Consider the following 25,337-nt stretch of genomic DNA (forward strand, 5'->3'; position numbering starts at 1 on the left):
TGATGTAGTACCTCCCTTGAGTCTCTGTGCACCTGCCCCACTTTTGCTTTGATGTGCAGCCGCACTGGATGCACTAGTTCTTTGGAGAGTGCGAGCACACTGAGCCGCATTTGCCCTAAAAGTGGACGGCATTGTACATGCCTTAAAAAGACTAGAAGACAATAGGATGAAGGGTCTCTTCTGGAAAGTTCACATGATTTTCAGTTGCTCTGAATGGGGATAAAGATGTATTGGCTACTTGGCAGTAAGGTATTCTATTCTATGTGTCAGTGGGGACTTTGTACTCGAGTTGATTCCCTGCTACCATTTGAGTAACATTATTTATGCAAGGGTCGTGATTGACGTTGAAAAAAAAAAAATTGTAAGAAATAGGATTCTTGTATTGTCATACATACATTGAGCTTCCTGTGAATTACCTGGTATTTATCAACTGATTACTATTCTATCAAGGTTAATAGCCTGCAGTGAAAGAGAATGATACCAAGTTTGTTTAAATATGTACACGGAAACTTCCTCAAAACTTCAGTATGGGAGATTCATTTCACAAACATAACAAAGCCAAGAAAATTGTTTCAAATTTTAAAAACATTCGTAATCTAATCTATTGCACTTGTTAGAGAAAGAGAAGGTACTTTGTTATAGCATATTTTTCCAGAGCGTAGTTTTGACTATAAATGCCTCGAATTATAATTTTTGAAAGTCAACATTTTTGTACATGTTTACTATTTTAGGACCTTTGTCCCACCTTAACAGCGAGATGGCTAGTAAGGCTCACGAACAGGACTCGCTCTTCATACGAATAGTGCCTTTCTTGCTACACAAAGCAACATGTACAGGTGTTGTTTTAAGCTGATAAGACATATCATTGGTATTCGCGATTCTCCGCTCCATGCAATCTCGTTACGTTGCATTCACATGCTTCTCATGATTGCATCAGCATCAGTTCTGTTTCTAGCTTGTCAACACTGGCGACAGGTATCATGTCATGACTTCAGGCTGTATATGCAACAAGGCCCAATTTGTGCTCTTTGCCCGTGTCACCAATGGTGTCGCATAAGTCCTTTTTAGTGGTGACAAGCACTCTGGTGGCTACTTCTAAAGTCATGCAAAGTCATATGGGTATGATCATGACCGCTGGATGAAAGAGCGCACGGCACGGCTTGCCGCGTTGTGCGGCTTTCTATGGGAGAGTGCGTGTCTGCCGTAGGGTCAGTCGCGGTCGCTGCAGCGCGACGGGGCGGGGACGGGAGAGACGGGAAAATGAGTGGCACTGACTCCCTCTGGGCAGCAGCCGCAGCAAATTAGGTGGTGTTTGTCACAACAGTGACCCACTCAGTTGTTCTAACCAGTGTTTTTTTTTTTAAATCTAATTCATCACAGCGATGACATATCGCGTATTTGTTAGACTACGAAGCGCTATCTAGTTAAAAAGTCAATTGATTGTTCCTGTGCATGCTGAACACCTGATGTGTGTGTTTTTTTTTTTTTTTTTTTTTTCAGAACCAGCTTCTTGCTTTGAGGCTGAAAGAAAAATGTGCAATGCATGTAGCTGAATGATATGCCACTGAATGCGTGACAAAGTCGTTCTATTTATGAAGATGTCATAAAATAACATATTTTGATTTTTGTGACGTTTGTTCAGCACTTTTGCGTTTTCTCAGCCCAAATGCTTGACAATAATTTTCTTGGACACTTGACAATAGACGTTAATAAATTTTGTATGCTAAAAGCATATGAAAAAAAACATAATTTGAATATTTTTCATGTTTTCCAGTACACGGTAGTGTGCCAAAAAGTGTCATCTCAGGCAAGACAATACTATAAATTTGCAAGGGCTGCAGGTATCTAAAGGCAAGGTCAGTAATTACCTCGTGGGCAAATGCCAGACGCATAATATAAGAAGATTTCGTGGGTCACACCAAGATGCACGCGCTCAACAAACTACCGCAAGCGCGCCACGCATGCAATTCCATAGGCACTTGCGAAAACTGCCCCCCCCCCCCCCCCCCAGTGGTTCGGGAACTGGACCTGTCACGCTGGTTTTGGAGCACGCAGCGGGCCGTACCAGTGCGCTCTTTCAATAGATGAGATACTGCATAGATGACCAGGCACAAGAGCATCAGCTTATAATCAAAAGAAAAGGTCGAATTAGTCCATCCATGGTGTTACCTGCGGTTAGGGACTGTTTCCTTTTTTTAAAATAATTTCTGAAGGACCGTAAGATATGGGCCCTAGCAGCTTAAAAAACTTATTTTATTCAGAAAAGAAATAAGGTCTGTGTCAGTGACACAGGCATTTCTGGATGATAGGGTGCAGTCTCACTAATTTTGTTGTGTCAGTGCCATGGCATGAATTGTGAGGGTATGCAATTGTGAGGGTATGCACATTATTTCAGTACAAAAAGTTTCAGTAAATTGGTTGGTGGTCTGCACTTGAATTCTCTGTTTCTTCTTGTTTGCTGTCTTTTCCACTGCTTGAAGAATGGTATGACTGTGCTGATACTGTGACCTCCAAGATGACATAGTACAATGGTGGCTCATGTCACTCATTCTCAAGGTCATGTTATCAAAGCTCAGTGTGATAAAGGATAAAGCATCAAATTACTCCAAATGTTCATGGTGGCAGAACTTGCATAGCAGTAATAACCAAAATTAGGGAAAAAATCATGAGAGCTGGGAAGCATCTGAATTTGATTTGTAATAACTGTGCTTGTTCATTTAAAGGAAATTGTGGGAAGAATTTTTCGTAAAATGCAAAATGGGCGTCTCACCAGGCAGTATTGGAAAAATTGGTTGTGCAAAACGTCAGTGGCATTGTTAGAAAGCCCATGCCTCCCCCCCCCCTCACCGAAATTGTTTTTGGCCATGGTAAACAGAACACAAAGTGGCACTGGACCACGTCTGGCTGCCCAGCCCCCACTTCACATCAAGGAGGTGCACCCTTCAAAACATTTCTGACTGTGCCCCTGCAAAATTTGGAGAGGAGCAATCAGGGAGCATATTATTAGAATTGTAATATGTTCAGTAACAAGTGATTAAACAAAATGTTACAGCAAGTTTCGTGATAAGGCATACTTGTGTCCACATAGCAGATGGTTTTCCTCATTACCTTACGAACATCCACCACCTTCTTTCATCGAAGCCAAACATCCCTTGCTGCATCGTACACTTCAGAGCTGGTTCTACCCACTCTGTCACATTGTGTCATTCTGTCACTGGAACTCCCGAGTCCCCATTGGTACTGTTATTCATCAGCTGCAGACTGTGTGTGTGGCATGGAGGGGCCATTATGTGGGGTGTCAGCTCAGCCTGCCAAAGGGGCTAGCAGATCCTTTGAAGAGAAGAGCACACAGACATTTAGTAGAACTTTCAGCTGGTTTTTATCTACATTGTTACAATACCACCAGGCATGACTTGCCTCATAATCAATGCACCATTCTTGCATGTTTTCAATGCCCAATAAACCTGGTGAAGAACCATTTATACTGGACACATTCAAAACCTTGTCCAAAAGATGTGGCAGCGCCCCTATCGTTGTGTGGACATGAACTTTTATGGCCACCTGAGACTTGCATTACACTCTGGTTTTTGAGAAGCACTTGACAATTACTTAGTCTTGAAGACATCAGTTCTTTTAAATTATTTTAAAATCTTTTTCAGCCAGCAACAGCCGAGACCAGCAACACGAGGCTGTAGTTCTTTTGTTGGGCGAATGGAAGACCTGGCACCACAGCTTGGCGGCATACTTGTTGGCGGCACCAGCACTGATGAGCCCAACTCGCAAAGCTCATTGTATTCTGCTAGCATCGGTGTTCCTGTGACATTGGTGGTGTCAGGTGGCCTCCCTGACCAGTCGGATATGGAAGTTCATAGCAACGCCATGTTGTCCACATTAGCACTACAGTCTGATGATGGCTGTGGGCCAGCAACACAACTTTTTCTTGAGCATCTAGCTGGTAAGCAGCAAAATGCTATGCATGAAAATTATGCTGTTTAGCCTAATGTGACTATTGTTTGGGACCGCATAAATTTGTTCATTGCATATAAATTCAGTCTGCATGAGTAGAGCAAGATCCTTTGCTCATGAAGGGAACCATCAGTTTAGAAGCTATGGGAAGTGTGCTACCTAAGTTGTATTTGTAGCAGAGAATTTGTGACATGAACTTGCAGTAAATTAAGATATAGGACAGCGTCGACAGTTGACACTGAAAAATATTTATGTGTGAACACATTCATTATACAGGTTGTCCCTCTTATCATGCACACTGCCATTGTCAGGTAAAGATAGGTTGCAGATTGCATGCCATGGGAGCTAAGATACTTTTATATAAATGCCAAAAGGCATTAAACGGGTGAATGTAGCATACACCATGCAGTGAGATCAAATTGGGCCTTGGCAATTTCTGGACAACTAATCTCTCCATTTAAAAGGCATGCGTAAGGGAAAAGATGAACCTTTAATTCTACAACATGAAATAGTTCTGTCATGTAGCAACCAAACTCTGAAATGATTCAAATTTAAGGAAACACCAGGGACATTTAAGGCACCAGTCGCACTTTGACAGAAAGTCAAAGTGCGACTGTTCCAGGCGTGTAAAAGAGTCAAGCTTGTGCATTGATAAAAATCTCATGAACTTATTCAAGAGGCTATGGAATTTGGTTCAACATGAGAGCATAAGCTAAAAATTCTTTGGAATGTGAAAACACTTGTGTACAGCTGATACAAAGGTAATTAGAGTATAGAAGGCAAAATAAATAAACTTGGGTGGGAAATGTTTGTGGTTGATCATTTAATTGATGAAACATTCTCATTATCACTTTAAAGCAACAGCAGAGCTTTGCAGAAAGTCTGTAGTAGAAGGCGTCGGATTGTGGTACCTATTCAACTTTTGTTAATGTACTAAGTACTGAAGAGTCTTTGCAAGTGTTTCTGAACCTGCATCAGAAAACAAAATATCCAGTGAGCCACTGTTGTTAGAGCTAGAAGTTTGTATTTTTTTATTTAAGGCACCTGCGCCCCTCAGTGGCACTTGAAAGGGCTTGTTATTTCGTGGCACGAATGGAAGCCTTAAGAAATTTGAGGCTCGCAAGACAAGACACTCAAAAGACAAGCATTGTGGAACTTGACAATTGTAGCGCAAAGAACGATATTTTTACCTCCATTTTGTACTCGGAACAAAATGATGCCACATGTTTTTAAGGGAAATACCTAACTGATGAAAATTGAGAATCATTGAGAAAGTTGGTTTAAATCGGAGAGGATTGTAATTTTAAATCGTATGCAAAAGCTATCAAATTTTTGTGTGTGTGTGATTTTTCAGTTTGCGTCCGATTGTGAAATACTGTGACACAGGAGAGGCAAGATACGTTTTGTTGCATGTTTAGCATGTTGCAAAATAAGCCCAGAAAATTTTTTAAATGAACAGGTAGTCATAAGGTGCTGAAAAATATAACTAAGAAATGTTCATTTCTTGCCCTCTTGTTTAAAAGTGACATTTGACATATTTTGTTTCTGAAGTGAGCTTGCACAGACAGGATTTATGTAATGTTGCTTTTTTGGTTATGTATTATTTTCTTTGGGTTTGAACTTATGCCTGACAAAAGTTTTATGTTAATATAAAAATAATGAAAATGTTGCTTTAGAGATCATATGAGTTGTAATATCTTGTAACTGCATGAGCCGCATTGTCCACCTTGTCAAGTCTTAGCATTTTCTTGTCCTGAAACAGAGGTGTGCGCTAAAAAAATAGGCCTTGTTCTGGTGTTGACATTCCACTATGCCACATGAAAGTATTGTTCAAATCAAAACCTAGTTGCACCTTCATCTGGCTGGCCTTAACTCTTTCCTTACCACGGGAAAATTGGCCTATTTTTGCATGTTGCAGCTAGGAATTTTCTGTGCCATTGCTACTAGGTTTACAGTGCCATGCAATACATCAAAATAAAGACGAATGAACGTACTTTTGAATGCTTTTTATTTTGAAACAATAAAAGAAATTTAGAAATTTATTTGGCACAAAAAATTCGTATACAAAAAATACAAAATTTTCAAGAATTTTTTTTAAAAAAACGAAGCAATATCTCCGACACAAAATTTTTCTGAGGAATTCTGAAATATACAAAATGTTTAGTAATCACAGGGCAACATTATATTGTTAAAATTGACGAAGCTGTTTTTTAGTTACAAAAAAATAGCCTGATACATAGCGAAATAGTGAAGTTCTGAGTTGGTCCTACGCGAGATTTTCTTTTTTCAAGAAAAAAAATTTTTCAGCAAAATATTACTTACCAAAATGCAAGTACTAAATGTAGGGTTTGAAAGGTACATTTGACAAAAGAACTGGCAGATCTAAATAGGTAACAAAAATTGACAAACACAAATAATTAGGTTTGTTCACAACAAATGTCGTAATGATATACTTATATATTCCGAGTAAAAAATTATGGAAAAGTTATGAGAGATGCAAAATATTTAAAACAGCGTATTGGAGTAGGATTGAAAAAATGAAAGTTATAGCTCAAGAACTTCTCAAGCTATAAATTGTGCACTACTGCGGAGCGTCATGCCGAGGTCGATGCCCGGATCCCTCTGGGGTCGGAAGTCCACGTGTCTTTGTGCTGGAGGCAGCACATCGCACCCAAATGAAGTAGACACGCTAGAAATAATAATAATATGTGGGACACATACAGAGCAAGTCAGCCAGCTCCAGAACACGATAAACAAAACAAAAGGTGAAAACCAAACTTACGACTAACAGCTGACGTTCCCGGCTGATCTGATAAAATTTCTTCATTGGAGCTGAAATTCGATGTCACCCCATCGTTGTCCGATTCCTCACTGCTTGAGAAATCCAAAAGATCGCTCGTCGAGACGTCGGCATCGAGCGAAATCGCTTTTTTCCGAGCGCGCGTGGTTTCGGATGTTGACGCCATCACGCGGATCACGTGCGTTTCAACCTTTGAATGGGTGCGCCCTTTAAAAATCAGCGCCACACGGTAAAAATGCGAACCGTACAGAAACAGAAATTCTAGTGTGTGTACAATCGCCTAGATGGCGCTGCAAGTCCATACGCACTAGGGAGCCTACATGAACGGTCGTTTTTAGGGTGGAGACATCTTAATAAGTGCCTTCAAGAAAATCAGCCAAAACCAGCGGGCAACGGGGCACGCTGTTGCCAGCTTCCACCAAATTCAGCATAGTTTTCTGTGCGCCGCCATTTTGGAGCCAGCAGCCGCTCCCTCCAGCTACGCGAAGTACGGCGCAACAAAAAGGAGCCGACCGAGTGACAGCGGCGGTTCTCAGGGTCGTGTAAGCGACCCAGTTCTCAAAGTGAGCGCACGAAGAAATTCGCAGCCCACACACAAACACTTGCGACATAATACTGAGGTTACACTGACACGAACGCAAGCGTGGCAACAGCTCAGACTAGCGAGCGCGTTTCCGTACGAACGCGCGGACGCATCCCATTTGTGGGATTCCTACTCACAATGCGTGGACACAGCAACGACAACTTCGGTTATCTACTCATTCGCGAACACCGCGAAACACATATACGTGTGCTGCAGGAAAAAACAGTGAACGAAATACGCAGTACTCACAGAGCAAATACGAGATGCACTGGTGGGCTCCCAGCCGTCTCGCTTCACTTGAGCCAGCCATAGTTGTCGTCGGCCAGGGCTCGCTGGGAAGCGGAACATTCGCACCCCCTTTCTGTTGTGGTTAGTGCAGAGTGGTACGCAGCATCCAGGCATTCTAAGGCTTCACCGGCAGCGTTTAACACGCTACCGCAACGTTCGACGCCGTATTATTGAGAACTAAACGCAACCGGGCGTAGACGCAGTGCGGGCACCAAGATAAGGCGACAGCGCGGCGTTGCTGTCTGGCAACATTGTGTTTTGGCGGGCGGCGGTGCGTTGAGGGCATGTAGTGGGTCAAAGGCTGACATCACCCTAAAAACGGCCGTTCATGTAGGCTCCCTAATACGCACGGTGTTTGTTGAAAAATAGGGGCGTGAAATCGTCGTTCACCGGTGAACGATGCCTAGTGGCGTGGTAAGGAAAGAGTTAAGGCACCTTGTTGATTTTTTTTTTGTACTTCTAGCTTTGGTGCTGCAGTGTGTGTTTGCCTGTATTTCCCACCACTTTTCCCCTCTCTGTATATATGACGGTGAATTAAGCTTTGTGGTCATTCGCTCAATAGGTAACCTGATGTACAGCTCATGCTTGCATGGCTTGTGCTTGTGGAAACACTTCTTATGCATATTGTCAGAAGGGGGATCGCCTTCACACCAGCAGCTCACTCTTTACTTGGGGTCTTGCTACGTCCATAGTCACCATTCCACTTTGATGGCTCAAGTATCTGGCCAGCATGGTTTCACAACAAGACTTACTGCAGCAGCACGGGAAGTCCAAGTGTGGTCTGTGCTTTACTGTATGAAGATGCAAGCAAGAACGGTTCTTGAGTTGAAAATGCTGAATTAACTCAAGTGCAGCAGTACCCAGAATCTGATAATGATTGCAAAATTAAACAACTCGGAAAAATCACCTTCAATCACATATGCTATGCGGATGTTCAAAGTAAAGCTAGCGTTGATTGATAAACCTGACCGTCTTGGCTTTTTTTTGTGGGCCTGTGTTCTATTCCTGTGCAGAGTGCTCAGCCCACTGTGCATCCAGCAACTTTTGAGACAAGAGTGGCCTCTTTGAAGTTGTCTGCATGACGAGAAAAAGTAGGCAGGAAGCTGAAGTGTAAAACTTCATCCAGAATGGTGGACCTTCATGCTATTAGGGAGGGCTGTGGCTCAATGCTCAATTTATAGACGTGCCTGTTGATTGGCATGCAATACACTGCATTCCTTTTTCTTACATTGCAATTAGTTACCAATCGAGGAGATGAAATTGCGATAAAGGTGTCTGTCCAAGCAAGCGACAAAAAGCAAAAACTCTTATGGTCTCTTTTACACTTGCCTGAGATGAATGGATGGCAAAAGTCATCTTACTCTTCTTCTCGGTCGATGTAAGGATCCTGCTTCACCACCCTCTGAAAGCTTTCTGCACCTAAAGTGGTTTTCCATTGCCTCCAGTATTGGAGGCACCTCACGTGCTTTTGCATTGCCTCTGTGGTTTGCCTGCCTTTGACCTAGCTACAGTGTCATATGATGACTTCATCAGGCAACATTATGTTACGGGACATCACGATGTCGTAATAATGACACACTTGGCATTTTCAGACACCTACTGGACTATGCCGAAATGATGCCTCTCTGATTTGCCATTTATGGCTGAAATTGGCTTTCACAAAGTCATTCTCCCTTCAAATCTAAATGGCTGACAACCGTTTTTGTGACAACTGGGGTAGTGAGGAGACATTACAGCACATCTTCTGAGACTGTCCTCGCTACAATGCACAGTGAACATCACTAATTGCCGCTCTATCTCACATAGATCACTTGAGGCCGGATTCATGGGCACTAAAAAACTGGATTTCAGGCGCCAAAAATAGGTGGGCAAAACACTGTTTTATGCCCCAAAATCGGAAGTATGGGCACAACAAACTTTGGCGAAATTCAAATTTTTGAAGAAATAAAAGTGGGATCAGTGTCTACGTCAGGAAAGAAAACAGAAATGTTTTAGTTTATGATGGTACAAAGGTGCCAATGGTTCAGCATACCCATGCAATTTTTTTCCGGCAGGGCTTGCAGAATACGGCCTTTTTTTTTTTCTTGTCCAGCACAGTGATTTATGTGTCCACAGTCGATTAAGCACGCTCCTGGGTCTCTTTCTTTTTGGCTTGGCTGAGATGGGCAAAACAGGAGCAAATAGCCAGAGCACTAATAGGCCAGAAGAGTCTTTTTGCCTCGTACTAATTTAGTCAATTTTTCTTGTGTCTGTAAAGGGCCCTTTACCAGATTTGAGAATTTCAAGCAGGTAAGAAGAATGCCTGCACTTGGCACTCACGATATCATCTACCAAGATTTGCAATGCTACACGCTCTGGCAAAAGTTGAAATGTCAAACTGAATGCCGCTTGACTTTAATCTCACGGGCGCACACCCAGCATGGTGGAGGTGGCGTATATGCATAGGTGACGTGCATGCATAGAAGGATCAAACCCACAAAACATGCATTACAATACAGAGAACATCAAAACGACACTATACTGCTTGCGTGCACAACCTGTCATGGACATATCATGCGAATGTAGCCTTGCATGTGCATGACGTTTTGATGCGACCGCGTCGTGTCATCTTCCAGCTCCGAGCTACCTTGATGCCGAAGAGGGCAGGGAAGGGATTTGGCTTTCGAAGTCTTTTGAGGGCGAGTGGCAAAGGTTTCAAGCTCCCCTTCTCTCGTCATACTTTCGCAGCTTGCAATGAACCACTTAAGAAATTATAGTGGTGCACAGCTTTTCATTTGGCATGCAACGACTTCCACTGTAAGTAAAATTTTCTATGTCACCTAGCAAAGCACCGTTTAAGGAGTAAATGACAAACAAAACAATTACACCACGTGGGTATCTTTTTTAAAATTTACACTCTACTTTTTCTGATGACACTCCACGATTTCGCATTCGTTCTCCATCATGTGACTGCACGGAAGCACCTCCTGTTCCCTACGAATGCGAGCAGACGCCTGGGAGATGCCACGCAGACGACGCGATGCAGATGAATACATTTGTAGAGGCAAATGGGCCTTTCTATTGGCTAAGAGGTCTTGTAGCCTTGACAGTGCTTAAAGGAACTCATGAGATGTAGTGTAAGCTGCACCCCGTAGAGTTCCAAAAGCTCGATTTGGCCTGGTAACATGAATACCAGTCTCCAACTGTACTCGAAAGCAAAATTTGAGGTTAAATAGTGTTCATATAGGCATCAATATAGAAAATAGGCATTTATTGGCACTTATAAAAATTTAAGCTCAGACATCAGAAATAAGCATTTATAGGCACCACAAAAGCAGTATAAAAGCTCTTCTCAACCTCTAATTCTTGCTCATATATCAAGCATGATAGGAACCGTAATAAACAAAATAGGCATTTTCCTATAATTCGGTCTCTATAGATCACAGGCTGATGATGGCAGAAATTATCTTGGAATGGGGACCTTAGAGCTCATTGTGGGTGAAGGCAACAAAAGCAGTGCTCAACTTCTTGAAGGCAAGAGACTTTAACTGGTGGCTATAGACTTATGGTGCTATGATAAATGTAGAGTGTGACTTCCTGTGTGCGTGCTCCTTTCTCTTTCTCCATCTTTAAAACTCCTCCACCCCTTTTCCCTGTGTAGAGTATCATATCAGTCCTTCTAGACTGGTTGACACTACTGCCTTTCCTTTCCCTCTTGCCTGTTCCTTCCTTCCTTCCTTAACAATCTGTGAAGTCGTGATATCATATGGCGACATCATCACACGGTGATAATTTTTTTTCACTCGTGTTGGCGCTGCTGATGGGGTACAGCAGTGAATTTTCGCATTTCACAATGCATCAAATGTTTTCGCCTTAAAAAGATTGAACGTTGAAACAAACACGCATGTTCATATCCCATATTTTCTCTCTTTTATCATCTATTCAGTTCATGGCACTGTGCAGATCAAAAAGGTTTACACTGCTGTGTATAATGTCTTTGGGTGCAGGCTAATTTCATATAGCTTTATTTAATGCCAGGTAGAATAAGTTCTAGAAGTAGTTGTGTAGAGCAGTGCTATTCGTGATGAAACACTCTGTGATTTAACATTGATACTTACAATGACTCTAAATATATCCTATACCAACTCCCCCTCCCCCTTGTTTTTCCAGATGGCCAGGCACGGCTAAAAACAGCTGACGGGCATACGTTGGAAGTTGACATTGACCCAAGAACGATTGGCCTTGTTCATGGGAATTCTGGAGTCCCTGTACTACTCCAGGTTTTGATATTTTTTCATCACTGAATGTGTTGAACTCCCCTGAAGTTCCGTCTTCTTGCAAGCATTGAAAACACATATGGGCTATATGTTAAAGGGACACTAAAGGCAAATATTAAGTCGATGCTGATTGCTGAAATAGCGGTCTAGAAACCTCGTAGCACTACTTTTGTGCCAAAGAAGTACTTACTTTGAAATAAAATCACATTTTAGTGGTCCTCATCGCGTTAGCACACTTCAACTTGACCACCTCAAAGTGGAAACTTTCACATCACTGTTGGCGTGCACAACATTGCCAGGCTTTAATGCGTGACCCCCGACACTAGTTGGAAAGTGAAAGTAGCGGGAGCCACAGCAGCAACAACAGCCATTGAACAATTTTCCACCATGGTCTCCGAGATGGCAGACATGCTTGGTTCAAATGGAGCCTGCTAGATGGTATGACCTGTCCAGTTTAACCAGGCAAAAATTGAACTTTTGAACCACTTGCGCCATTCCCCATAGTAACGTGCGGCGATTCTTTTTTCCACGAATCAAACAAATGAACAAGCAGCATTTTATTACGTCTCTTGATGCACGGAAGGTTCTTTATTTGGTACAGCTAGTTGAATACTAGTGAATAATTGTTGGCAGTAAATCTGGCATCGTCAGGATCTTTTTCTGAATGTCCTACTCGTGGTGCATGAGTTCTCGTGCATATACCTTAATTTTTTGCTAAGTAGGGCTCTGCTGTTGATAATATTGCTGTTTTACATGTCCTACATTTAGCTTTCACTCTGACATAGATTGTTAATTCACTTTAGTGTCCAATTTAATTACAAAATATTAATAATACTATTTTGTTACTCATGTAGGGGCCTAATCACAAAAATTAAATGGTTTGGGTTGCATGGCCAAAAATTTGTTGCCTGAAGACCAATTGCTTAGGCAAAAAACAACTCCATAATACTATGAAAGGCCACAGTTTCTTCAAAAGCACACTTTCTCGGTGTTGCAGGGCTACTAAAATTGGATACTTTAGAACACAGGCAAGGTGCTACTAGCAACTAAAGTTAAATTGGTAACAATGCCCCCCTGTACATAGAATGAATGTCTGTTGTTTAAAAATCAAAACTGAATGAATAAAAGAAGTGTAAACTTAAGGGCTCTTTTTCTGTTACATACTACATTAATGACAATTAACAGACAATGATGCCAAGAGAAGTGTAGGGGATGTTATTAGAAGTAATTGTAATGTGAATGTGAAAAAAGAAAAGTGGATGAAAAAATCACAGCATGTCCACGGAGTGAATGATGATCAGTGGGGCGAAGCGTCCGTTAGCCCGTTCGTGCTTGTGTCCGTCCGTTCGTTTGTTCTTGCTTCCATCTCTCCACGCAACCATCCGTGCGTCCATACATGCGTCCGGCCGTTTGTTTATTCGTGCGTCCATCCATCCGCGTGTCCTTCCATCTCTCCGTCCGTCTTCTAGTCTGTCTGTCCATCCGTTCATGCATCCATCTAGTGAAACATGATGGATCCACGCCATCTCACATCTCACATCCCCTGTGGCACATACCTGCTCTGTGCGTCCATCCATCCGTCCGTCCGTCTGCTAGTCTGTCCATGCGTCCGTCCGTGCATCCATCTAGTGAACACTCCAAGTAACGCCATCTCCCATCTCGCATCCCCTGTGGCACGTACTCCCATAGCTCAGTGGTAGAGCATTGAACCTGTTATTTGAAGGTTGCAGGTTAAGATCCTGCTGGTGGCAAATTGTTTTAGGGGCGAAGCTCCTTAGGGTGTGGGTCTTTCCTTCCTCCGTTGTCGTACGTAGCCACCACCAGCAGGATCTTAACCTGCAACCTTCAAATAACAGGTTTGATGCTCTACCACTGAGCCACGATAGCGGTCATCCCTCAGTCCACTTTATAGGGTATATGTGTGCATTTAAACCAAGGAGCATCAGTCAGCGCTGCCTATTGCCATTGTGGCGAGTGTAGAGCACTCTTTATGTCTGTTAGTATCATGTAGCACGTGATTTTATTATGAGCTGGCAGCTGACCAGTAATCCCTCGCATACTACCTGAAGGCATCAAGTCTGCCCGAACGTGGCCCTAGCTATGAAGGAAATAAGTGTAAACTTAAGGGCTTGTTTTTTCTTTGTTAGACACAACATTAATGAGAACTAACAAACAATGATGCTAAGAGAAGTATAAAATATCTTATTAGAAGTAATTGTAATATGACAGGCAAAAATTGTGTTCTCCACTCGCCGCAATGACAACAGGTGGCACAGACTGATGCTCCCACAATTAAATGCAGTTATAAACCCCATAAAGTGGACGATGGGATATCCGCCACTGTAGCTTAGTGGTAGAGCATAGGACGTATTACTCGAAGGCCATAGAGATTTGGATCCTGCCGATGGGAAGTCATCTTTTCGTCCACTTTTCCTTCTCCACATTTACATTTCAATTTTTTCCAATTACATCCCCTACACTTCTCTTGGCATCATTGTCTGTAAGTTCTTATTAATGCTGTGTCAGAACTGATTGTGGGATTCCAGTAGAATAACAAGAGATGGCAAGAGATACGAGGTAGCAGCTGCTGCTGTCTGCAGCTGCTACCTCGTATTTGCTACCTCGAATTCACTACAGGCATTGGTCATGAACCTAGCATGCCGCTTGACTCCGTTTGGTATTATTATGGCATCGGTGTCTGCCCTCATTTTTGCATAAAGCTGCAGCTGAAGTGGCTGAGCGGCTGCTCTAGACAAGTGATTCCAAATGTACATGCAACTTCTGTTGTTACATGAATGCGCTTTTCATACAGGCTACTCAACAATCGACGACATTCATACTACAGTCGAATCTCATTAATTCGAACACGCTAAATTCGAACTTCTGGTTAATTCGAACTCACGAAGAAGTCCCGCCAAAGCTATGTGTATTCCAATGGGCGAAAACGCCCGGTAATTCGAACGTGCAAGCACTTGTGACGGTTAGTTCGAACATACCGCGCTCCGACAATGCTCTCAGCACCCCGCCCAATCCCACAGCGGCACCTGCGACACCTAAATGCTGCGCGCTAAGGAAATGAAAATGAAAGAAAAGGCTGCGGTAAAGTGTTCGCTCTCTCTCAAATGCTGATCTGCGATGCACCCGTGTCACACTTCTCCCATTTCCGTCCCTGTCACGTAAAGACCCCTCTTCTAACGCCGGGCGCGAACGAATTAATAACGGATGTCCTGTGATTTGTGAATAATTGTAAGTCTTCTGCAACTTCCCCCTCGTGTGTTAGCTCAATGCACATGCGCCACTGCATGGAGAGCCCTCTGTTTATTTAGCTTTCATTAATTCAAACTCCTTTTAATTCGAACAAATTTTCGAGCCCCTCCGAGTTCAAATTATTGAGATTTGACTGTATCAATCAGGCATTTGAATCAGTAGAAATATCAGCAGTCATGCCAGACACTGCGGAATCAGGGCATCGACGAAGCATATATAAACATCCTGGAATACATCTACGGGGGATCAACTGCCACCATATTACTCCATAATGAAAGCCACAGAATACCAATCAAGAAGGGTGTAAGGCAGGGAGATACAATCTTGCCAATGCTATTTACTGCGTGCTTACAGGAGAGGTTTTTAGAGGCCTAGAATGGGAAGCGTTAGGAATAAGAGTTAATGAAGAGTACCTTAGTAACCTGCACTTTACCGATGACATTGCATTGCTGAGTAACTCAGGAGACAAATTGCAACTCCTGATTACGGAGTTAGACAAGGAGAGCAGAAAGGTAGGTCTTAAAATTAATCTACAGAAAACTAAAGTAATGTACAACAACCTTGGATGAGAATAGCGCTTCGAGATTGGTATTCGTGCACTTGAAGTTGTAAAAGACGTCTACTTAGAACAGGTCAGATGCTGTGAGATCAGTATTCCCTCTCATTTCGCTTTATTTAAAATCACAAATAGAGAATGACAACCTCTGCTAGCACACAAAGATTTCTGTCTGTTCTCACTACCACATGAAAGAGTTGACAGCACCTGCATCATTGCCTTTTACATTAACAACAGAACCAAATGCCTTCATTTTTGCACCTTACAGCTTTTTTCATTTGTATTTACACACCCACTTTTTAACTATGCCAGTGTTCATTGGCGAGAGTATGCTCTGTAAAAATTGTGGAGGATAAACAATTTCACGACTTCCTTTTTTCCTGTCCATTGAGTGGTCATGGCAACTGTTGTCTCGACGAGACAAGTTCCATAGTCACCACACTGGCTCGAGAGGCACCCCCTTTTTCATGCATGGTTGAGTTTTTCTAGAGAAAGACATTTCATTGTGAAGGTTTTATACCAAAAAATTCATGGCAAATTCATGGCAAGAAAGTTTGGATATAATTTTTGTTGTGTTGTGCTGCTCTGTTCAGTTGCATTTTCAGCTTTAGTGGCGAGGTGGCGCCTCGCACGGTAGCGATGTATTGTGACATGCACTGATAGGGTGCATACGAGGTGGATGTGTACGTAAGTAAATAAATCAGTTGGTGATGGGCACCCGTTTGGGGCGGATGTTTCTATCACTCGGCGCTCTGTGCCCAAGTTGTGGGTGGCTGCCACTGGCCGCGTGGGCGTGCTGCGCTTCGCTCTGCTTCTTCGTCGGCGTCGCAGCCTCTTCAATCCCGACACGATTTTCTCTAAAGGACGGTACTTGTTTGGGGTAGTTGGTATCTATTATTTGCTACATTATTGCACATCGCTTAGAGGACAGGACTGCTCAAACACAAGCACTTGTATCTGATTTTTGTCCTCGTCCTTTAAGAGGTGCGCAATAACATGACATCGGATTTCTTTAGAAATAATCTTTTCTTGCCAAGTCAACTAAAGTAAGGTTTTGAAAAATTGAGTATTGCTGTGCTGTTTTCCTTGATGTACATAGTTGTGCTTAAACTTGTGCCATAAATGCTTCCAGGTATCACCTGATGGAATGTTACTCCAGAGAGATGATGTGCAAATAGCATTGGCAGCATCAGGTGCAGCGGCTGAAAACTCCACTGACACCACAGAGGAACAGCGAGAAGACGCTGGAAGCTCTACACCTTGTGAAGATTCTGAACCCATGTTTCAAGGTTGCTGCACTTGCTTACTGGGACATGGAAGAGGGATAGTTAGTACTGGATAGCTTACTTTGATTCCACTCAGACCTCTTAGGTGTTGTTGGCACATTTATATAGTTTAGCTTTGTGCATATCCAAGGGTGGTAAAGTTGAACCTGAATTGTGTTACAAACCTCAGTTTGATAAAATTCTAGAAATAACAATGTATTTTATTTTTGACAACTTCCTGCGCATAGAATCCCATGTATTTTATACCTCACTGAAACGAAGAGTGCCCTTCAGCAATTTCAGTATAACAAAGTTTCACTGCTGCAGGGCAGGAAGACTGAGCTGATAAACTAAAACTCATGCTGGAGCCAGTGGTCACATGATTGATCTATTTGCACATTCCTTTTGAGAGCACATTTTTCAAATCTCGCCTAGTGCTACAAAAAGCAGCCGCTGAAGTGCAGCAGCTCACTTTCCTCTCTTTCAGAGCAGAGGAAAGGGAGAGCATGTGGCCGATTATTAGCATTCTGAAAACCTGGCCCCTTGCTACAGAGTAGTGACGTAATTTTCTATTCTGTGCTGCACGTATGGTGCTTGAGGGCCACATATGATGTTTTCGTTCAAGTAAAGGACATGATTTACCATAGGGGAAACGGTACTAAACATGACAAGCTCTTATCTTCTCGACAATCGTCAAGGAAACAGACGACACCACCCGGCTGGCTTCTGCCTGTGTTCTTGACCGGCGAAAAAAAGCACGTGCTTTGTGGACATAAAATAATAAAGTGAAATTAATGGCGTCTCAAACAATAAACGTCACCACCATAAACGGAGCTGTAGTATTTCAAGTTGTCACTTTGCTTTTACGTGACCACGGCTCTTTTAGTTTCATGGCATGCGATGGTTTTCAATGTTGCACATTCATAGAAATGAGCGGAAAACAACTGCTTTAGTTGAATGTACAGCCGCGACCACATCTGTGTAGAGCACGCGAGCAGCCGGTTTTTGCTCTGTGGGGCGAAACCTTGGGGAAATATCAGGCTTTGACGTGGTCAGCCTGACAAGTAGGCTGTGCATGCTCCTGATACACCACTTCAGAACCCGAAACTGCCTCAAGGTTTCAGCCCGCTGAGCAGAAACCGGCTGCTTGAGCGCTCTACACAGACTTGGCTGCAGCTGTACATGATAGCCTTGGAATTGTACCACTCTAGGCAACACCTGAGGTTTCGATGACCAGCCGCAGTGGCAGAGCAAATGCAATAGCTTCACTTATCTCATAATACGACAATGCATAAGACGTGCATTTATTTGTAGCTAACGCATAACATTTGGCTGGTGAGAAGAAGACTTTAGCTGTGGAGCTTAAAATAGCGTTTGCCGGATCCTGGATTTTGAACGAAAAAAAACATTTTTTTTTAATTTGCATTTTTTTTACTATACTGTGCTTAAAAGGTCAATACATTTCTTTTTTAAAAGCAGATAAATATTGTCAGCAAATGATATCTGAAACAGAAAAAGTATATTTGACATAAACAAAACGTTATGTCAGTGGGAATCTGCATTCGCTCACATCTGTGGCACCATGCTCATATCAAATTGGTCAGTTCTAGTTGTTGGATACTGAAAGAATGATGTTGGTGAAGTGCAACAGCTTTAATTTTTGTTTGCATTACTGTATTGCTAAAATTGGTCTGCGCTTTCTCTAGCGTTCCGTTGGAAGATGGAGCTGTGTGTTTACTTGCACTAGGCAAAAATTTCTCTCACTAAACCTCCTTAATTTATGTGACTATTGTTTGAGTTAAAGGTATTAACAAAAAAATTGCCTTCTTATAGCTGTTCATGTATAACGGCTAAGGTGAACTTGTGAAGTTCTGGCTTGGATATTTCTGATTGAATGGATGTTTCACACATGCACTGCCATGATTTTGAAGACTGCTGGCACTGACACTTGCACTGCACAAATATTCCCATGTATACTAGTACAACCTCACTGATACATCCATGCTTTGAATGGTTTCCTAGTACCATTGCTTGTGATTGAAAACACAAAAAAATAATCCAACACAGATCTGCTTCTTCTCACCAGCTCATACATTCTCAGAAAACATGCTCTTTCAAGATCTATGTTCAGTATACTGTCGAAAAGTCATAATATGAGGCGTTAGGAAGCTGATAATATCAGTCTTGTAAACAAGGAAATGCGTGATTTGCAAGCATTGAGCACCATAGCCATTCATTGTTACAGCTTTCTCTCAGTATAATTGCCTTCATGTGTCACAAGTATACACTGGAATGTGCTCAGTTTTTTTTCTTCCGCCTCCTTTGAATCTCGTTACTGCCTGTTGAATGTCTCATTCACAGCTGACGCCTCCATCATTATCAATTCTGTATCAATGAGCATCTTCATTTATCTGAACGGCAGCACATGTGATGTACTTCCATTGGAATCGTACTGAATATTTTTAGTAAGCAAAAATCTAATTTGCTATTCTTGATTGCCACTGTCAGATTTACTGTTCTCAATTGCCACCGTCAATAGGATCGAGACAGAGATGCATTGCTTGCAGAAAAATATAAGCAGCCAATAGTCTCTCTAGACTAGGCTCTCTATAATACAAACTTTCGGTTAACTACAAAAAAATGTCAAATTTTTGGTTGGTGTGCTCGGTTTTCATTAATTTTTAAACCGCTTAATTCAAATATCCCCATTGTGCAAATTCAGTTAATTCATACTTTTTGCTTGTCTATGCATAAAGATATCTACAGATTTTGTGACTTTTTACAGAAAATTTCCATTCATATGTCCCTTACAGGGCAAAACTATCTAAACCACATACACCAACAATCAATGTTGACTGAGAGAGAAAGAAAAAGCTTATGGAGGCGACCGTAATCCGTAACTTAGGTCTCTAGTAGTGGTACTTGCCCGTCAGCATTTGTGTGTCCTGATGCATTCCTTGGGTTAACTTCGAATTCCACATGGTGCTGAAGTATATCTTGGAAGCCATGTAGAAAGAAAAAAAAGCACATGGTTGAGAACGGCTCCAACAGGCGCCGCAGGATCCCAAATGCCTTCAATGAGCTCAGTCAACCAATTTTCATTAATTATCCTGACTGTTAATTGGCCCGTCTCGTAAGTCAAATTACGCTCTGATATTTATAGGCATGCACAGGGTTCCCCCTTTGGAGGGGGCAGAGGTTCACCCCCAGCACCCCCCCTCTCCCTATTTTGTCAGTGCATAAAGCTGACTTTGCACCTTTCGAGACGCAGTGCCCCTTGTGCACACGCCTATGCTGATATTATATGTATCCAGTGTATCTCTCAACTTGAATCAGAACAATTGATTCATATGTCTTAGAAGATGACCTTATCATGAATATTCAGGAAACTGGAAGTAAGTGCTCAGCCAGATATGCTTGCAGGAGAGTGTCACGTGGTGATCGTACCGCTAAGAAATGACAGTCTGGCCTTTTTTTTTTAAATAAGTGTATATAAGGAGATGTTGGTGCCAATGCGTGGCGCTGACTACTCCTCATTGTGTGTGTGTTTGCACGAATATGTAATTAGAAGCCGAAATGTGCTGTGTTCTGTGGTAGGTAATAGCCCCTTCTCAATTGTAGTATGCTTTTTTGCATGAAACCAGCGTACTGCTTCTGCACAAGCAGTTAAAGAAGAATTTCTAGTCTGGCCTTGGTTACTCACATTACAAATGCTTTTTAAACTGCTTGTGCAGCAGTACAGTAGTGTCATGCAGAAAAGCTAACTATGATTGAGAGGGGGCTATTTAGCTATCACAGAACACAGCACATTTTGCCTCTTAATTGCACGTTCGTGCGAACACTATAATAACGAGGACCAGATTCATGGCTGACATCTTAAATTTTTACTGGCAAATGCTATGTTATGTGTGGTTTGTTATAGCCCTGAGTACATTAAAATAATACATTAGTACATTACAATCAACATTACAACCCAAGTTGGCATCTTACTCTGGTAATGAAAACCAGCAGATATTTAAGGAAATCATAGGGGACATTAATTGTTCTGTTTTGAGTATGTTATACTTATTGTGATATAGATGTGAAGAAAGTGGACAAAAAGACAACCTGTTGCTGGCATGGTCTGAAGCTAGAACCCTTGGATTATGTGGCCAGTGCTCATATAAATTGAGCCACAGCAGTGATCATTTTCTTGTCTACTGTGTTGGGTATATGTGTGCATGCAAATCATGGATGTGTTGGTCACTGCTGCTCGTAACCATAACTGCAAGTGTGGACCACTTTCTTTCTTACCAGCTGGCAAAGAAAGAATGTTCCAGAGTGGCATAGAAAACAAAACTTCTTGGTTCTCCTTGAGTTTCAATTGTCAAGCGCCTACGTTATTGGCTGAACATGCTACACGCTACACTTGGTGACTGCATATACAAGAATGGTGCTTGTGCTGTAACAGATTGTTCATTGTAGTTGCAACATTTGCATTGAAAAGATGTGGACTTAGTGTCCAGAAAGCACTGCCTTTCATCACTCATAAGCAAGCTGAATGTAGCAGCACTTGTATACCACAACCTGAAAAGGAGCACATTGCTATAGAGCCGCTCTGCGGGTGTCATATAGGACATTTTGGCCAGCATTAATATGACACGTGTGGGCTCATCCACTAAACTAGTAGTCGTATAATGCCCGGCTTGTTCGAACATTGCTGTTTAGGGAATGAGTGAGCACTGCGTGGCTGAGAACAAATGCGAATCTTGTCTTGATTGTAAGAGGTTATGCTGTGACTGTGTTGATCCAAGAAATATGGCAGCTTCAATATGCCTAGTCTTTCGGCATACAAAGTAATTGATGTGACACAGTCTACCGAGTATTTGAGGTGCAGTGCAGTATAAATTTTTTAGCATAAAGCAATATAGAGTATCACAAGCATACACGCTTCACTCCTAGTGCTCTTCACACCTGTGTGGGGACACAACCAGTGATATTTTGGGGTTTTAGATAGGTTACATCATGTTCTGGTTAGTAAGCTAATGATTAGATACCTATTCTGCCTGTAATAGAACCCTTATATTGTGTAATAGTTGATACTTTGTTATCTCTACCAGCCCATTGCCTTTTTGGACAATGAAAAGTGCAGTAAGAGAAGAAAAGTTAAACTAACAAACAGTTTCTTTTTAACTTTCTTACTGGGCCCTCCTGGACGTGTGGCGTGCGACAGGTGTTATGTAAAGCATGGCATTGTGCACAAACAAATCGTTCATATTAAGCAGTTGTCCCATATTCTTTTTGTGTCTTGATTTCTTTTTTTCTTTTTTCGTTGTTGCACTATTCATTCAGTATTTATAACATTAAACAGTGGTTCATGTGAAGAGAGTTTGCTTTTTTGTTTCAATTTCGATGGGATATACTGCAGCAGATTCATAAATTGGGAGAGTTGGTAGACATTCATTATCAAAGTACAAGCACTATGACTCCTCTTTTCTCATACTGCCCACTTGAAAAGTATTTATATGTACTGTAACTGCCACATCTATAATCCATATGATTTGATTAGAATATATAGTATGTCTATGTAAGAACAAACATTTTGATATTTTGGGGGCATGCAGTTTTCAATAGGCTGATTATGCTTTGTTGAGTAGCACTTGTCGTTTCCCAGAGCAATGTAAAGACACCTTGCAAGCATGTCTGTTCACAATGACCAGCAAGGGGGTGTCCATCTCTCTCTGAACTTCATTACTGTAGAGCTGTTAAACGAGCCTGAAGGGACCAAGAAAATGTGTTCCATTTAACAGGAGTTCCATTTACTGAGAGACGAACGGCGTGCAGAATACAAGTATGAAACCAATCACATCAGATGCAGTTGTTCCATTTAAGCACCAGTTCTGTTTAACAGATTGCTGTTTATCGAGAGTATTGTAATTCCATGACCTATACTTTTTTAGATGCTGAGCATCTGCCTCTACGAATGTACTTCGAGGTTGCCAAGGAAACAGCTGACGAAAATAGTGCTTCCATGGAGGATGTCCAGACAAACACTGGCACTGCTGTTGCCATTGTCACTCCTGATGGGGATGAATCGGATGCTGATGAACTTCCAGCGCCTGTGAGCTCACTGGAATTTGGCTATGTACTTTGACTAGAAGTTGCTGGATAAGAAGAAATGAACCAGCAGTAGTTTAGTTATCCATGCCACATCCCATTTGCATGCTTATTAATATACCGTTTTTATCACATGGTGTTCTATGATGCTTGGCTGAACTGAGTCACTTAATTCTAGTTAATGATGTGTGTATGAGCATGCTTTTACTGTTATGAAACTTTGTGCAAAATATCACTTATATAGACTAAATATTCTGGATGCTGGATGTGTCTGAATAATAGGAATATAATGTTGAGAGAAAAAGCTAGAAATACAGTTGATCTCGGATATATCAAACTCGGATATTTTGAATTATTGGCTATATTGAACAGTCGAGAAACCCTGGTTTAAGAGAGTACGGTCACTTCAGGAACACTCTTCACACATTATCTTCGCGCTGACGCTGACAACTGCCGAGATAGCGAGAAAACGCGCGCTCATAAAATCAAAGGTCGCAGTTGCTGCTGGAGGGACCCCCTGTCGCGTCTTTTGACTCTAGTTAAAGACGGGTAGTTGTTTATTCCTCTCAGTTGAGCCTTTGATGGCCGGCTTATAAATATTCCCAAGTGATTCCCTCACACTTGTTAACTACACTTGCAAGGGGGCTCAGCGTGAACGCCGTTTGTTCGAAAATTGCGCAGTGTCTTCCTCCTCCACCAAAAAAAAAAAAAAATATGGATGCACTCCTCCTACCAAACCAATCGGTGGCTATCCGTCACCTTGCATGTTTGCAGAACACCATAGTTATTTCCCAACTGTGTCAGCAGCACGGTGCTCATATAACCCACCCATCGCACCTTGACGACATGTTTAGGTGCGAAATTCGTGAATGCGTGGCGTCACAGAAGCAGACATTTCGACAAACTGACTCAGTCTCCTTCATGACTAAATGCACCCCCCCCCCCCTTCATGTTTACATTGATCACTGACCCCAGCCTATTCGTATCAGCTGTTTAAATCCCACCAGTTTCTTTTTAAATGTTTTCTTTTTTTTGAATTTGGAAAATTGGAAGTGCTGAGCCCAAAGTTCTCTAAATAAAGAAAAATGCCGCTTATTATACCTCTAGCAATTATTGAGTAGGGTGTAGTATCATCCAAAGTGAGCTGTGGCCAATATTTAATGCACCATCTGCGTAAAAAATTCCAAACATTGTGTTCTCATTTGCAATGAACTAGTTTTATTCGTATTTGTTCTTTAATCGTCGGATTGCTGATTCTCTAATTGGGTTTTTTTTTTGTATGAACCTGCGACACCTGTCGTATCGCAAAAACTGTATACGTTGTGCTTACCTCGTCACTAACATGTGTAACCATCATTGTCACGCACGCTTCACTTTTGCACATCACGCACATTTTGTGCAGTGCAGTGAAACCGCAATTTGACACTTTGGTGCTAAGAATCTGATTAATGGCTGCTCTCTGGACGCCTATTTTCTGCCTCCTTGTTTACATTGCAGCAGCATTTCTAGTTTTCCCACAGATAAGAATATTCACCGAGAATTTTCACATGTATCGCTCCAAATAATCATAGACTCCATTGTGCCTACTCCAAATTCACTCGGAAACACAGTCCTGCTCCAAATCTGCTCTAACGCAGACTTTTTTATGCTCCAAAAATTGCTCCGAATCGTAAACTGGCTGGATCACCACTGTTACTCGCTGATCGTTCATTATCACTGTCACTGTCAGTGCGTTCTATGTCCAGTGAAAAATCCTCGACGTCAAGACGATTTCTTTGTATACCACTGCTAAAAGTAATCTAAGGAATTCTCTCCACTGAATGACTTCGATGACACCAACAATGCGTCACTCACCAACACAACATCAACACATGTTTATCTGAGCGTGGAGAACAATTCGCTCTGGCACCCGCCAAGAAGCGAATCGCTTGCAGTGTGCTGCCATCTATCAATGAATGCAAAAATCAAGCGCTGCAGCATTTGCCATGGTTCGGAAGAGCAAGTCGCGAGCCTGCGCTACTTTCGACATACAATGAATGTTATGGGATTCATGCACTACAAAAGCACTGAGCAATGCTATACACACATAAAACAAGATGAGTTTCAACTGCGAAGGCCAGACAATAACATTTAACTATCCACGTGGCTGTAGAAAATCTCGTAAAGCTAATATGTGTACTCTGAATTTAAGAGAGACAAGACATGGGCCCACGCTGATCAACGTTGAGAAGTAGTTGCAAGGCGTCGCTTGGGCAAATCG

General features: G+C 42.1%; 1 protein-coding gene across 3 annotated transcripts in view; it reads left to right on the forward strand.

Moving 5' to 3' along the window:
* LOC119177304 (uncharacterized) overlaps positions 1 to 25,337 on the forward strand; it is a 206,879-nt gene that overhangs the window by 23,907 nt on the left and 157,635 nt on the right. For 2 of the 3 annotated variants that reach the window (XM_037428763.2, XM_075878365.1), the window contains exons 2-5: positions 3,660 to 3,955; positions 11,787 to 11,896; positions 16,849 to 17,005; positions 22,921 to 23,081. In XM_037428763.2, coding sequence (XP_037284660.2) covers positions 3,712 to 3,955; positions 11,787 to 11,896; positions 16,849 to 17,005; positions 22,921 to 23,081 — 672 coding nt within the window. In that variant the 5' untranslated portion in view covers positions 3,660 to 3,711. Of the gene's footprint in view, positions 1 to 3,659; positions 3,956 to 11,786; positions 11,897 to 16,848; positions 17,044 to 22,920; positions 23,082 to 25,337 lie in introns of those variants that run through there. The other variant, XM_037428764.2, reaches the window with a different exon arrangement.

The sequence above is a fragment of the Rhipicephalus microplus genome, chromosome X, assembly GCF_043290135.1.
Source record: "Rhipicephalus microplus isolate Deutch F79 chromosome X, USDA_Rmic, whole genome shotgun sequence".
In the NCBI taxonomy this organism is placed as follows: domain Eukaryota; kingdom Metazoa; phylum Arthropoda; class Arachnida; order Ixodida; family Ixodidae; genus Rhipicephalus; species Rhipicephalus microplus.